General features: G+C 36.1%; 1 protein-coding gene across 1 annotated transcript in view; it reads left to right on the top strand.

Annotated features, from left to right (window-relative positions):
* Positions 1-14,365, top strand: part of ROBO2 (roundabout guidance receptor 2) — a 574,017-nt gene that overhangs the window by 64,379 nt on the left and 495,273 nt on the right. Inside the window, exon 2 of the mRNA XM_081818005.1 lies at positions 1,630-1,956. Within this exon, the coding sequence (XP_081674131.1) occupies positions 1,630-1,956 (327 nt within the window). The remainder of the gene's footprint in view (positions 1-1,629; positions 1,957-14,365) is intronic.

Genomic DNA, 14,365 nt, shown 5'->3' with positions numbered 1-14,365 from the left:
GCTTGTATCTAGACTATCATTATGTCCTCAGACATGGTTATTTCTCTCATCATCTCCTTTAGATTTATGTGCAGGAGCTGCTAAGACCCTTTCACAAATAATGGCCTGTGACACCCTATAAACTAAAAATGTTCAAAATGACACATTATGTAAACTTTTCATCTTAAAATACCAACAGGTCCTTCTCTTCCTATTTTTCTGCCCTTTAATAGCCCCACTTTCATTGCACTCACATGGAAGTCATCGGTCACTCTTCCTTACTATATGGTGATATACCAAATTCTGTCAAGTGTTATTTTATGCTATGCCTTGTATCTTTCTCTCTTTTTTTTTTTTCTACCTTCAGCATCATTTCTCAAAGTCAGGTTCTTTTTATTGTTCTCTGGAACAATTAATAACTCTCAACTGTCCTTTTGCCTCCATTGTTTTTACCTTTTATACTGCACACCAAAAATACCTTTCTAATACACAGATAGTCATATCACTGCCCTCTCAAAATCTGTTAGCCATATAGAATGAAGATCGCAATTCTTAGCGTGGTATTTAAAGACTGTTTTTCTGGGTTCCCAGGACAAGACCTTTCACCTCCACCTGTCATATCAACTTCCTCCCCGATTATGAAACGTATTATGCATGTATGCTCATGATCTCAGGTTGTTTCTTCAATTTGAATGTCTTTTTCCCTCTATTTACATAGTTTTATTCTTTTTATTTTTTACTTATTTATTTTTTATTTATTCATTCGAGACACAGAGATACAGAGAGAGAGAGAGAGAACATGAGCAGGGGGAGAAGCAGTGGGAGGGGGAGAAGCGGGCTTCCTGCTCCTGGGATCATGACCTGAACCAAAGGCAGACGCTTAACCATCTGAGCCACCCAGGTGCCCCTACATAGTTTCATTCTTTACCTCTCAATTAAATGATGCCTTTTCAGGGGAGGCCTCATTATACTCTAGTTAGAGTTAACATTTTTTCCCCACTTTCTTCCTATAATGCATTTCTTGAATCTCCGTGCAACATTTATTTATTTTATTTTAACATAATGATTTATACTTGAATTCTTCAGTCAGATGTCCCTGGGTTCAAATCCTGCCTCAACTGCTTATTGCCTCTACATTTCTGGGCACTTGATGTCATTTCCTAACCTGCTTCCTCATCTGTTAAATTGAGTTAATATTTGTACCTAGTTTGAGCGTCTCTTTTTATGTGAAGTCTGATGACACAATGCCAGCATGATAGAACGCATTGTGTATTCTGGGTACTTGCCCACTTGGCTTTGTCCCCCAGTAGATAATAATCACTTCGAGGGCAGGAGATTAATCTTGTTCATCTTAGTACCCAAAAGAAAATCTCATACTCTTTTACTTTTCCTTGCCACGATTCATGGAACATTTAAACCTAACTCATTAGAATTAGCCTATTAATTTTTTGCTATATTATCACATTCCACAAAGGAGTTGGGATGACTTAGGAGATGCATCAAGAACAAAAGTATAAAACATAAATAAAATAGTAGTAAGTGCATTTTGAATAATTGAAGAGTTTAATTTCACCAATGTGAACCGAAGAGAAACAAAAGCTATAGATAAGAAAATGTTAACGCTTGTCTTCATTCCGTCCTGTTTTGTAGGATCTCGTCTTCGCCAGGAAGACTTCCCCCCACGGATTGTGGAGCACCCTTCAGATGTCATTGTCTCTAAGGGAGAGCCCACCACTTTGAACTGTAAGGCAGAGGGCCGGCCAACGCCCACCATTGAGTGGTACAAGGATGGTGAGCGGGTGGAGACTGACAAGGATGATCCCCGGTCTCACAGGATGCTTCTGCCCAGCGGATCCTTATTTTTCTTGCGCATTGTACATGGGCGCAGAAGCAAACCTGATGAAGGAAGCTACGTCTGTGTTGCAAGGAACTATCTCGGTGAAGCAGTGAGTCGAAATGCATCTCTGGAAGTGGCATGTAAGTAAACATAATGAATTTTGTAAATAGCACACATTTTTACTTTGATTTATTTTTAGTAAGCTTTGATTTGTCCCCATGGGTACTTTATACCTAAAGAAGAAAACAATCAACATGCCATGCATAATTTACTTTGCCTTCTCCAAAGAAAGCTGGTCAAAATAATGTCAAGCCATGGTGTTGCAATAAATTTACTTTTCTTGAAGCAAGGTGGAAATTATGTTTTTACATTAAAGCAAAGTGGCAATGGTGCTGGTCATATTTAAAATTCAAATTATTGATGAGAGATATAGTCAAATATTAAAGTCAGGTATGTTAAAATGAAAAGTTGACATGTAACATGGCATCAAATATGGGGCATAAATTCAATATTCTACCTATTTCTGTTATCTATTTATTTATAACTGTTGTATATATTATATTATATATATATTTCTAAATCTAATTTTTATCAAACAACTTTAAAAAGAATATACTCCTTAGGTTATATTAGCTCTTTTACTTCCAGTCTGAATTCAGGAATCATTACCATAGGCCTGTGGGGGAGAATATAGGAGCAATAACAGCAACTATATTTATTTTTTTCTATCAGTAAAACTCATCAAAGAAGAGATCTGATTTTTGTGGGCACAAAATGTTCATACATGAAAGGGTCTTGCTCAGTCTTGGTAATCAGCAATAGTTAAGGGCTTGCCCTGCCTTTGGCATTTAAAAAAATACATTTATTTATTCATCAGACAGCCCAAATAGCACTAGTAAATCAAGATATCAGTGTTTTGCATCTATTTGAACATTGACTTCATAACTTCATGCATCGTTTTCCAAAACACCATGACAGATTTTTTTTGGTTTATAGATAAGGATCTGGTGTCATAATTTAAACAGCACCATAAACTTTTGATATTATTTATTCTGTGGAAAAATTTTATGTGGAATTGATCATTAATAAGATGGCAACAATTGGGCATAAAAAAACTTGTACTTTTCAGTTTTCTGGTTGTACCAGGTCTTCATAGGTAAGAAGATTGAGTTACTTCAAGATGCATAAGTCTTTTTTATATAGCTGGAAGGGGAGTGCTAAATAATAGCTCGTGGTCTCATGTCTGTAATTAAACTTGGTCCTTGTACTCACAGGCTACATGGTATCACACTGCATTATAAAACTTGTGTACATGTGTATTGCGATTCTCAGCAATTTATGAAACCATCTTTTAGTAAACAGAGTCATACTATTTCTTCTTCAGCTACCTCAATGAAAGCTTTTGTTCTCAAGTACCTGGTCTTTTGGTTTATAGTTTGTAGCAGGAAATCTAAAACCTACTAATGCTTGAAGTGTGTAAATCCAGTAGGAAAAGATTAGAAGAATCCTAAAACCCAAATTTGTTTTGTGAAGTACTTTGAGATAGGAGCATTAGAATCTTAGCTAGCGTGCTCGTTTCAGCAGCACATATACTAAAATTAGAACCTTAGCTAGCAAGGCAATTTTGTACACAGGCACCAGGTAATTTCATTTTTATATCTTAGTTCAAAAAAGCAGTCAAATTAAATGCAGTTTAGTGAGATTTGAAATATGCACACAAAACCTCAAGAATAAATATTCCTAGCTCTTCTATTTTTATTTTGAAATATCTTATTCCTGGAATTCAAACATATTGAAATATTTCAATGTCAAATTCCGTTGATTCCCCCCCCCACCAAGTCCCTTTATAGTAAATATAACAGGCATTATTCTCCCATTTTATAGATAAAATGAAACCCATGATGGTTAAGTGATGAAGAGTCAGGCAGTAAATTAATGGGGATTTGAAAACCAGATCCTGATTCTTCTAATTTTTAGTTTTACGGAAATGTGCCATATTCGGGAAAACACTAAATGAAATTTGGCTGATCACATAAATAACAATTAAAATTTTTTAATCAAAACTTTTTTATTTTATCTACTCAGCAGCAAATATGTATTTTTAATTCTCAACTCCCTTTTCTTCTTAATATTAAAGTTTACCTAAATGGTCAGTCATTTTATTGTTGGGCAGCTATAAACATTTTTTTTTCCCCTGAACCTTAGCTATTTAAAAATTCTTCCCAGCACACACATACATCTTATATTTTTATTTAATCTGAAGATTGCTCTCTTTCCTAATTGCATCATTAATAATGATTCAAAGCTGTTTTAGGAGGAAAAGTTTAAACCATGATTTTTTCTTGTGTAATGTGACAGTAGCACTTTTTATTTTGAAATCAGTGAGCTTTGAGAAATGCTAAAAATACTTTTGACCTAGAGAGGAAAACAAGAAAGCTTCTAAATTGGATTTAGCTAGTGAATAAAATTCTTTCTTCTAATGCCGTGTCAACAGTTCATGCCATTTAAGGCAATACAAGATCAAATAATACCCATTTATATGCTACTCATCTCTTTCACATTAGATCATCAGTCATCTCTCTCTCCTTATGTGTTTCATAAAATGTATTAATATGGAAATTTGGGTCAAAGCATTGTGCTTTTTCAGTATTATTTGTCACCAAAGTATATTTTTTTTTTATAAAATGATAGAAGAGTAGCTATAGATTAGATCAATGTTTGGCTTTCATAATTTAGAACATTCAGCATAAATGCTCAATCATGACATGTCACTGTTTCATCCAGTAAAGGAAAGAATGGAAGTCTAACGGCGCTGTGTATTTGGAGAACCGTAGGTAGCTTGATATAAGGTAGGTGGGCAGCATAAGTTGGAAAAGTAGATTTTTTTGTTACGTAAAAGGAGTCTTTGAAAGAACATTGAAGACGGGGTTAAGGGGATGATGACTGAAGTAGAGAGGAGTTAAGAAGCTGTCAAATGAAAGGCATATATATTCAATTTTGAACTGAAACTAGCAGTGAAGATTTGAAAGAAGGAAATAGTTTGAATCAGATTTAGAAATTATAAATCATATCACTTTATGGTCAGTTTAGGGACTTAGGGGATAATGGATGATTCCCAGTGTTTGATTTTTTTGTTTTGTTTTGTTTTTTTGTTTTCCGCCGAGTGACTATGTATATAGTGCTACATCCGGGGGGATGGCAGGTGTAGGAGAAATAACTGCAGTAGGAACAGGACGTGAAGTCAGCTTTGACTGTATTATTTAACATGCCAGTGAGACCTCAAGGTAAAAATATCTCATGTTCCATTGAAAAGGGAACTGGTCTTTACCACATGGAGGATAGAGTGGTGGGAGTAGATAAAGTAGAGATGACTGCCCAGGCAGGCTGTGTGCCAGGAGTGGTTAATAAGGGCTGAGATCACTCCTGTGTCTTGGAACCCCAATATTTAAGGGTGGGCAAAGGAAAGAAGTACTGGTTGAGGAGGCTCTGAGGAGGTATCAGAGTGATGGCCTGTGGGGAGTGAAGTGACATGAAGAACAAGGAAACAGTTTTAAGAAAGAAAAAGTGTTTTGCAGTGCAAAGGCCACATGATGGTTAAATAAGAGGTACTCTGTGGACTCTGGGAATGGAAAGAGAGCGTGGCAGCTGAAGAAGGAGTAAGTGGTGGAATTGGAGTGGCAAATGCTGCCATTCTCCTAAGAATTTAGCCCTGAATGGAGTGTGAGCAAACTAGAACAAGCTATCCAGGTCTCTGCACTATGGCCATTTGGGGTTGGATATCTCTTTTTTGTGGGGCTGTGCTCTGCATTGTAGGATGTTTAGCTGCATCTCTGGCCTTTGCCCAGGAGCTGCCAAAAAGACCCCCCAACTGCAGCTGTGACAACTAAAAATATCTCTGGACACTGCCAAATATCCCCTGAGGGGTCAGAATCAGTTGAGAATTACTGATCTCTGGTATCTAGGTAATTAAGAGTGTATGGTAAAAAAAAAAAAAAAAAAAAAAGAGTGTATGGTTAAGTAGCAAACAAACTTGTTACAACTCTTATTGTGAAATATGATTATTGATAAAAAAATATGCGCATGTTTGGACTCTCCTTGCTTCACCTTGGTTTTCATTTTTAATTTCAAAAATCTTGGTTTTTGCTGTCGGATGAAATGTACAATTGTATTGATAACCGTCTGTCTTGACAGGTTGTTGAGAAAGAAGTCAGCCTGTTTTTTATCATACTGTACATGGTCTCTTTTTTGTTTTCCTTTAATACAAACTTCAGTTTTATGTAACAGAATAATATAGTGGAGGGAAAAAATATTCAAGAGCAACCATTGATATGGAGTGTTGAATCACTTATCTCATATTTGTTTTTTCCCTCGTGCTTTGAAAAGAAAAATAGTCAGAAAGTACTTTTCAAATCACTTGAACTCAAGAAAGGTCTTTAGGTGAAAGCAATTTTTACATATTTAGAAAACAGAATTGCAGGGTCCCCAGCAAAGCATCTGGCACCAGAGAAGTTAATATGCCGTTTTCTGATGAGACCACCAAGAGAGCAGAGGAGTAACTGGGGCAGATAGGATTTCAGTTTGAACACCAGTTCTCCCCTGTGTTCGGAGCAGAAGGAGCACAGGGGTCCTTCCACATTTCGTGGCTGCCTGTGATACAGCGTGAGTCAGTGGCAGCCCCTAGAGAAAGCAGCTGTAGCCCCAGGTGGTAAATATAAGACAGCAGCTTGATCTATCGACCAGGGTAAGAGGGGGTTCTGGCCTAAATGAAAATTCATGAAAAATTGATGAAGTCCCCAGATTATGTTTTCTGTTTCCTTTTCTCAGCACTATACCAGTGTAGAGAGGAGAGATTAAATGAGGTGCTGAACGCTTTAGTGGCAAGGAGGTTGTGGTTCAAAGGTCAGGGGTCACAGAGAAACCGATCTATTTTTTTTTTTTTTGCTTTCCTTACTTCTAAAGCAAAACACAAAAACTTTTCATATTGGCTGTGATTTGATTCTGCTTTGATAAAAATAAAATAAAATGGTGAAATATTTAAAAATTGGCTTTTGATGCAACTACAAAAGAGTGGACAGATGTGATTCATAATTTAATTGGGGAACTAGAAATAGATTGAATTCCATGACTGTGGGGTGAGTTTTTTCTTTTTCTTTTTTTTCTTTCTTTCTTTCTTTCTTTCTTTCTTTCTTTCTTTCTTTCTTTCTTTCTTTCTTTCTTTCTTTCATGTATCAAGACTCATGCTGCAAGAAAGTCATTTAGAGAAGGAAAAGGTCTTGCATTATTTATAGGTCACAGATTGCTAGAATAGCAAAGCTATGGAACACTCTACAAACATAATGATCCTGTTTGCTTTAAATCCAAACTAAATTGATGTTTTATCTGTACAAGAAAGAGAGGTTACAGAAGTAGACTGACTTTAGTAATAGAGGTCACAGGTGGCATTAAAAATGAACACAAGGTAAATTGTTTCCCTGATATTTCCAAGTTAATAAATATGTGACTTTTTTTCTTTCATTTTGGCTGTAAATGAATGCTATCCAGGCAGATTACCTTTATACTCCATAAAAACACAAAATAAATTTCAAAAAAGGCTAAACCATGGAGAATTTTTATTAAAAAATTTCCTTTATTGAGATACGATTCACTTTCCATACAATTTACCATTGAAAGTGTACAATTCATTGTATTTTAGTATATTCACGGGGTTGTCCAACTCACACCACAATTTAATTTAGAACATTTTCATTACTCCTAAAGGAAACCCTGTACCCATTAGCAGTCAATCCCCATTCCTCTCAAACCTTTCTCCCTCAGCTCTGAGCAAACACTTAATCTACTTTCCATCTCTATACATTTGCCTAGTCTGGACATGTCATATAAATGGAATCATACAGTATATGGTTTTTGTGACTAGCTTCTTTTCCTTAATATAATGTTTTCAAAGCTCATCCTTGTTGAAACATGTATCAGTACTTCATTTCTTTATGTTGCTGAATAATATTCTATAGTATGGATATACCACATTTTATCTATCCCCTTTTGATGTATATTTGGATTGTCTTCACTTTTTGTTATGAATAATGCTTCTATGAACATTCCTGTGCAAGTTTTTGTGTAGACATATGGTTTCATTTGGGTGTTCTCTTGGGTCTATAACTAGGGATAGAATTGCTGAGTCATATGGTTGGTAGTCTGTTTAACTTACGTGTAACTTTGAAGTTACCGCACCATGACTTTCCTAAAACAAATAACATACAAACAAACCTATCAATTTAAATGCGTAAGAGACAGTGAGTCAATCTGGAACTGATATTCATAGATTTTGACCATAAAGAATGTAGGTGCAACTGATTTTTTTCATGATTCTTCTTTTGTGTTTCTACACATTTTAAGAGAGAATTCAGAGATTTTTTTTTGGTAGGGTAGGAAGGATTAACAACTGGAAAATGCTCATAGTCCAAGGTACTTGGGCCAAGTTATGGGGTGAATTGTGTTTGCCCCCAAATTTATATGCTAAAGCCCTAACCCTCAGTACCTCCGAATGTGACTGTATTTGGAGGTAGAACCTTTAGAGTGGTAAGTTAAAATGCAGCCATTGGGGTGGGTCCTAATTCAATCTGACCAGTGTCCTCATAAGGAGAGGACATTTGGACATGTAGAGAGACACCAGCAATGGAAGGGCAAAGAGGAAATAGCTTGTGAGAGCACAGAGAAAAGGGGCTGTCTGCAAACCAAGGAGGGAGACCTCAGAAGAAACTGAATCCTACAACACCTTGACCTCACACGTCTATGTCTCCAGAACTGTGAGGAAATAAATTTCTCTTGTTTAAACCACCCAGTCTTATAGCAGCCCTAGCAAATTAATACAGGCCATTAATCTTAAAACAAGAGTAACACTCCCCCGCTCAAAAAAAAAGGAGGGGGGCACCTGGGTGGCTCAGTCAGTTAAGATGCTGCCTTCAGCTCAGGTCACGATCTCAGGGTTCTAGGATTGAGTCCCACGTTGGGCTCCCTGCTTGGCAGGGAGCCTGCTTCTCCCTCTCCCTCTGCCTCTTTCCCTTGCTTGTGCTCTCTGTCTCTCAAATAAATAAATAGAATTAAAAAAAAGTAAGAATAACCCCTACTAACGTAGTATTAAGAAGAAATTAATGATGAGAATCAAATATTGTTTGCATTCTATAGATTTTATTCTGCCCTGTATCCACAATGTTGGTCTGAGGCTGTTTTAAAATAAATCTGTAAACTCAATTGGATGTATTATAAGCCATGAATGTAGAGGCATCAAGGAATTAGTCTAAAATATCTTTAACTAGGGGCATCTGGCTGGCTCAGTCAGTAGACCATGTGACTCTTGATCTTTAGGTTGTAAGTTCAAGCCACATGTTGGGTAGTGGGTAAAAAAAAAAAAATACATATATATATATATATATAAAATCTTTAACTAGGAACAAAAGACAAAGCAAACATTTCGGTATTAGAAAACAGATGATTGTAGAAGGGTGTGTGTGCACATGCATATGTATATCTGTGTTGTTTGGGCTGTTCTGTGTGTGTACCTTTTAATTTTGTGAAACTCCATCAAATTCTTCCAAATACAGATCTCTTCCTTAATCTTCACAAGTGAAGGTGTGAAATTGCTGCTCCTGGGGAACATGTTTGAATTTATGATCTATTTAAATATGTATAATGCTATATTTCGATATCAGGTTTCTGTTGATTGAATTGACTACATGCAACCCTTCTTAGTACAAGTCTCAAGTTGCTATTCACTCAAATTAGCCTGAGTTAACTCTCACTCCAGGGAAAGCACATAAATGAAGTAAAATCTTGATGTCTTCTACTTTATTCAAAAGATTATTTCTGAAAACAGTATTGTCCTGAGCTCTGAAAACATGTAAATTCTATCCATGGAGTGACAGGTAAAACTATTCATAGTGATGCTAAGGTGGATCAAGACAGAACATGCTATGGTTGGTGCTTGTTTTCAACCTCAGAAACCTTTTAGATATAGTTAAGAAAAGGAATCTTCAAGGTTTTGGAGGGTTTTCCACCTATAAGCCTTCAATTTATTCAATTTCGATTGGTATGTAAATATAAGTTGATTTTAATTAAAATGCATACAGGTTGACATGATACTTAGAAAATGTAATTTGGGCTGCAACTTGTATGCTTTTCTCTCAAGATTTGTGTTTCAGCAGAGCAGCTGGTCTCCAGTTTTCTTCTTTAGATTGAATTCGTTTCTGATAAGTATAATACACATCTTTCTATTCTGAAGCAGCCCCCACAAGATTTCTATAATTATATAAAGGAGATCACCCTTCTTTCATGCATGAGTCGCTATCTATGGTGAGCTCTTTATAGGAGTATAGAAGTAAAAGCAGTAGGTGAAATTTTGTTCAACTCTGTAAATTTCTTTTTGCATAAAAATTTGTAGCAGTTACGGTTTAACTGCTAAAGGGTGAGGTTCAATTAATTGTAAAACTGACATATTCTTTTACTCTGTATCATTGGAATTGGTTTTTTCTCTTTAGGAGATTTTCAAAAGAAAAACATTCCCAATCACCATTTAAAAAAACATTAGGAGATATTTATGCGTTTTTGTAAATTGGGTATATGTTTCACCAGAAATAATTTGGGTTCCTCCTTGGGGTGATTTCTGTTAACTCTCTGAAGTTCCCCAGCACCACCTGGGGCTGCTCAGACATCAATAAGTTAGTATTTCTGGGCCTGGGTAGAAATCAAGCAAGGATTGTAAGGGAGGCAGGCACTTTGATGTTGTGACAGATAGATATATAGGCCCAGACCCAGGTGAATCCCGACAGGTTTTTTGGTATATTTATTTTGCTTTTGCAGAAAATCTATCATTTATAGGCACTTATTCCCTGATTAATCTAAACCTGTTATATAATTGATCCTCAAAAGGCCAACAAGCAAGGTTGTCAGCTGAATTGCTGGTTCTAAAAGTCTGATGGGCTGTTTATCTTTGGCCCACTGAGTGGCATCACAAATAGAAGTTTGGGAATTAAGCTTACATTAACATCTAAGAAGAGAAGGAGCTCTTTTTTTTTTTTTTTTATCATCTATACAATTATAGAAGTACTTCCTGGTACTTATAAAGACAATCATTAAGTTCTTTTATGTGGTTATCTAACACCTAAGTCAATGCCAAGATTTTGTAACAAACTTTAGAGTTTATAAATGGAAACATAATGTGACTATTTTATTTCCATAATAGAAAGTCATATTTGATAAAGGCATTATATATACATATATATAAAACTCTGCCTCACTTTCCTTCTTCTTGCTTTCTCTGCTTATTCACATCGAGTGAGCACATTCAGTGCTTTTCCTTAAATAATTTAAAAAATCTTTATTGGGTTTCCTAGTCATTAGGAATTGATTTTAAGCGGTTCGTGTCCTCAGTGGTGCTTTTGTTATTAGTGAGAAGCCTGGGTTGGCAACCTCATCGAGTGACCTTCCACTGCGGCGTAGGTAAGGGAGTGAAATTCCACTGCGGTGTAAGGTAAGGGCCTTCAGACAGAGTGGGCCATGGGAGGTAGGAGTGGCACCAAATGCTTCTGGATAAATATGAATGCAAATGGCCTTAGGAAACTAGAGAAAAGTATAAGCAAAACCCTGAGGCTGTGCTGGGCTAGTTTGGAGAAAATGAGTATATGTTGATTTGGAGAATGTATATAAGGGAGTAGAGGGAGATAATTTAAATAGGGAAGTGGAGATTGGTAATGACTCAAACTGAGGAGTTTACTATTCTCCTCAAAGACCTAAGGGAGCCCTTTATTATTTTTGATTGAGGAGTGTTACTTGGAAGTGTGGTGTGAAGGAGATTTGTTAAACATAGCGAACACTAGATGGGAGCATTGGGGAACCTGCAAGTTAAGGTACAATAAGATGAGGGTTGAGATAAGTTGATGAATTAAGTTGATATCAGAAAGAGGAGAGATGGCAGGTGCCTGGGTGGCTCAGATGGTTAAGCGTCTGCCTTCGGCTCAGGTCATGATCCCAGAGTCCTGGGATCGAGTCCCGTATCGGGCTCCCTGCTCCTTGGGAGCCTGCTTCTCCCTCTGCCTCTCTCTCTCTGTCTCTAATGAATAAATAAATAAAATCTTTAAAAAAAAAAAAAAAGAGGAGAGATGGCATTCTGAAAGAAAATTGATAAAAATTTAAGTCGTGATTTGTGGTTCAAGGGATGATATAAATTCAGTTTGCTATATTTTCCTACAGTACTTTCCAACTGCTAAGTACCCAACTAGGTACTGAGGATATGGACACTTAGAACAAGAGTTGTTATTTAACGTGTATAAAGTTTCATTGTTGTAAGATGAAAACGCCCTGGAGATTTGTTACACAAGGATGTGAATATACTGTACACAGCTGAACTGTACACTTACAAATGATTACGATGTTATATTTTATGTTATTTTTTTTTAAACCTCAGTTAAAAACAAAACAAAACCAAAAAAAAAAAGAAAAAAACAGATCAAGGCATGACTCATGTTGTCATAGTGTGTTAACAGGTTAATACAAAATGTGTGAGTCCTTGGGCTAACTTTCTGAGGGGATTCAGAGGAAGAGGTTGATTCTGCCAAGAGGATTATGGAAGGAGTGGGATGATTTCTCTGAGTAGAAAATGAACAATACTAATCAGCTCCTTACTAAATACCAGGCTTCTTTTTTAAATGTTTTATACTTATGATTTATGTAGTTCTCAGAATAACCCTGTTGTTTGCTCTTTGTTATATCTGAGACCCAAAGAATTCACTTGTGATTCTTTACACAGCAATAAGAGTCAGGATTTGAACTCAGGCAACCATCCTCTAGAGTCTGCTTTGCTAAGCACTAAGGTAAGAGTCCTCATTGAGTCATTTAAACAAACAAAAATCATTTGACACATAGAGGAAATCATTAGCATTTGTTTTAGTTATTTTACTCAGAGAGGGTGATCTGAGTATATACATACAAGGAGGGTGCTGGACTAGATGAAGTCTGAAGCTTTGGGTGTTAAAATTCTGTGAATCATGGGATATTAAAGAAAAGAAACAACAGGAAGGATAAGCTTTTCTTTCCTTTTTATTTAGTTATATATTGACATTTGAGAGCTCATTAGGTTATTCAAGTAATTTGATTTTCTCTATACAGTTCCTAGTTGTCAAATACCAGTATCAGGAAAATCCATCACCTTCAGTTCTTATTGACATGTTTGCAGGCCAAAGCAGCTTGAAGATTAAGAATCCAATTCATAAGATGAGCCATCTATCATTTAATATCTAAAGATAACTTGACTAAGTTTTACAGAAAATGGGACATGATAATAGCAATGATACCTTTATAATATTTTCTAGAGTTCTTGAGAGTTATTAACATACTTACATGCATTTATCTCATGGTATATGTACTCATAGACATTTGCTGACTTTGATAGTTTCTAAGTTCAGTATGTAGTATCATTAACATTGGTCAGTTTGGCTTTCAAATAACTGTTTTTAAAATGAATTAAAAAAGGAAAGGTGGTCTTTCCAATAAATGATATTGGAGCAATTGGATATCCATAGGCAAAAAAACAAAACAAAAACAAAAACAAAAACCTCAACTTAAACCACACACATTACAGAAGAATGAATTAAAAATGGATCATAGATTTAAACTTATGTTTATACTTAGTATAAAACTAGAAAACTTTTAGGTTAGATAAACCCCTTGGTGTCTAGAGTTTGGTGAAGAGTTCTTAGACATGATACCATATAACACAAACCAAAAAAATAAATGTGACTTCATTAAAAGGAGAAACATTTATTCTCTGAAAGATCCTGTTAAGAGATAAACAGATAAGTAAAATACTGGGGGAACATTTGTAAAGAACATGTATCCTAACATATATCTGACAAGAGACTCATATTTAGAATGCGCAAAGTTCTCTTAAAACTCAACATTAACTCAAACAATCCAATTAGAAAATGGGCACAAGACGTGAAGGGACATTTCACCAAAAAGGATCTCTGGATGACAAATAATCACACGAAAAAGATGTTAAACATCACTGGCCTCAGGGAATGCGCACTAAGAGTGGAATGAGATACTAGCCGTTTATCTGATATGTCATTTGCAAATATCTTCTCCCATTCTGTTGGTTGTCTTTTGGTTTTGTTGACTGTTTCCTTTGCTGTGCAAAAACTTTTTATCTTGATGAAGTCCCAGTAGTTCATTTTTGCCCTTGCTTCCCTTGCCTTTGGCGATGTTTCTAGGAAGAAGTTGGTGCGGCTGAGGTCGAAGAGGTTGCTGCCTGTGTTCTCCTTTAGGATTTTGATAGATTCCCGTCTCACATTTAGGTCTTTCATCCATTTTGAGTCTATTTTTGTGTGTGGTGTAAGGAAATTGTCCAGTTTCATTCTTCTGCATGTGGCTGTCCAATTTTCCCAACACCATTTATTGAAGAGACTGTCTTTTTTCCATTGGACATTCTTTCCTGCTTTGTCGAAGATGAGTTGACCATAGAGTTGAGGGACCATTTCTGGGCTCTCTGTTCTGTTCCTT

This window comes from Leptonychotes weddellii, chromosome 1 (assembly GCF_054177405.1).
Source record: "Leptonychotes weddellii isolate Sample4059 chromosome 1, ASM5417740v2, whole genome shotgun sequence".
Taxonomy (NCBI): Eukaryota; Metazoa; Chordata; class Mammalia; order Carnivora; family Phocidae; genus Leptonychotes; species Leptonychotes weddellii.
The sequence above is the reverse complement of the archived record's forward strand: the minus strand, read 5'-3'. Positions and strand labels throughout refer to the sequence as shown.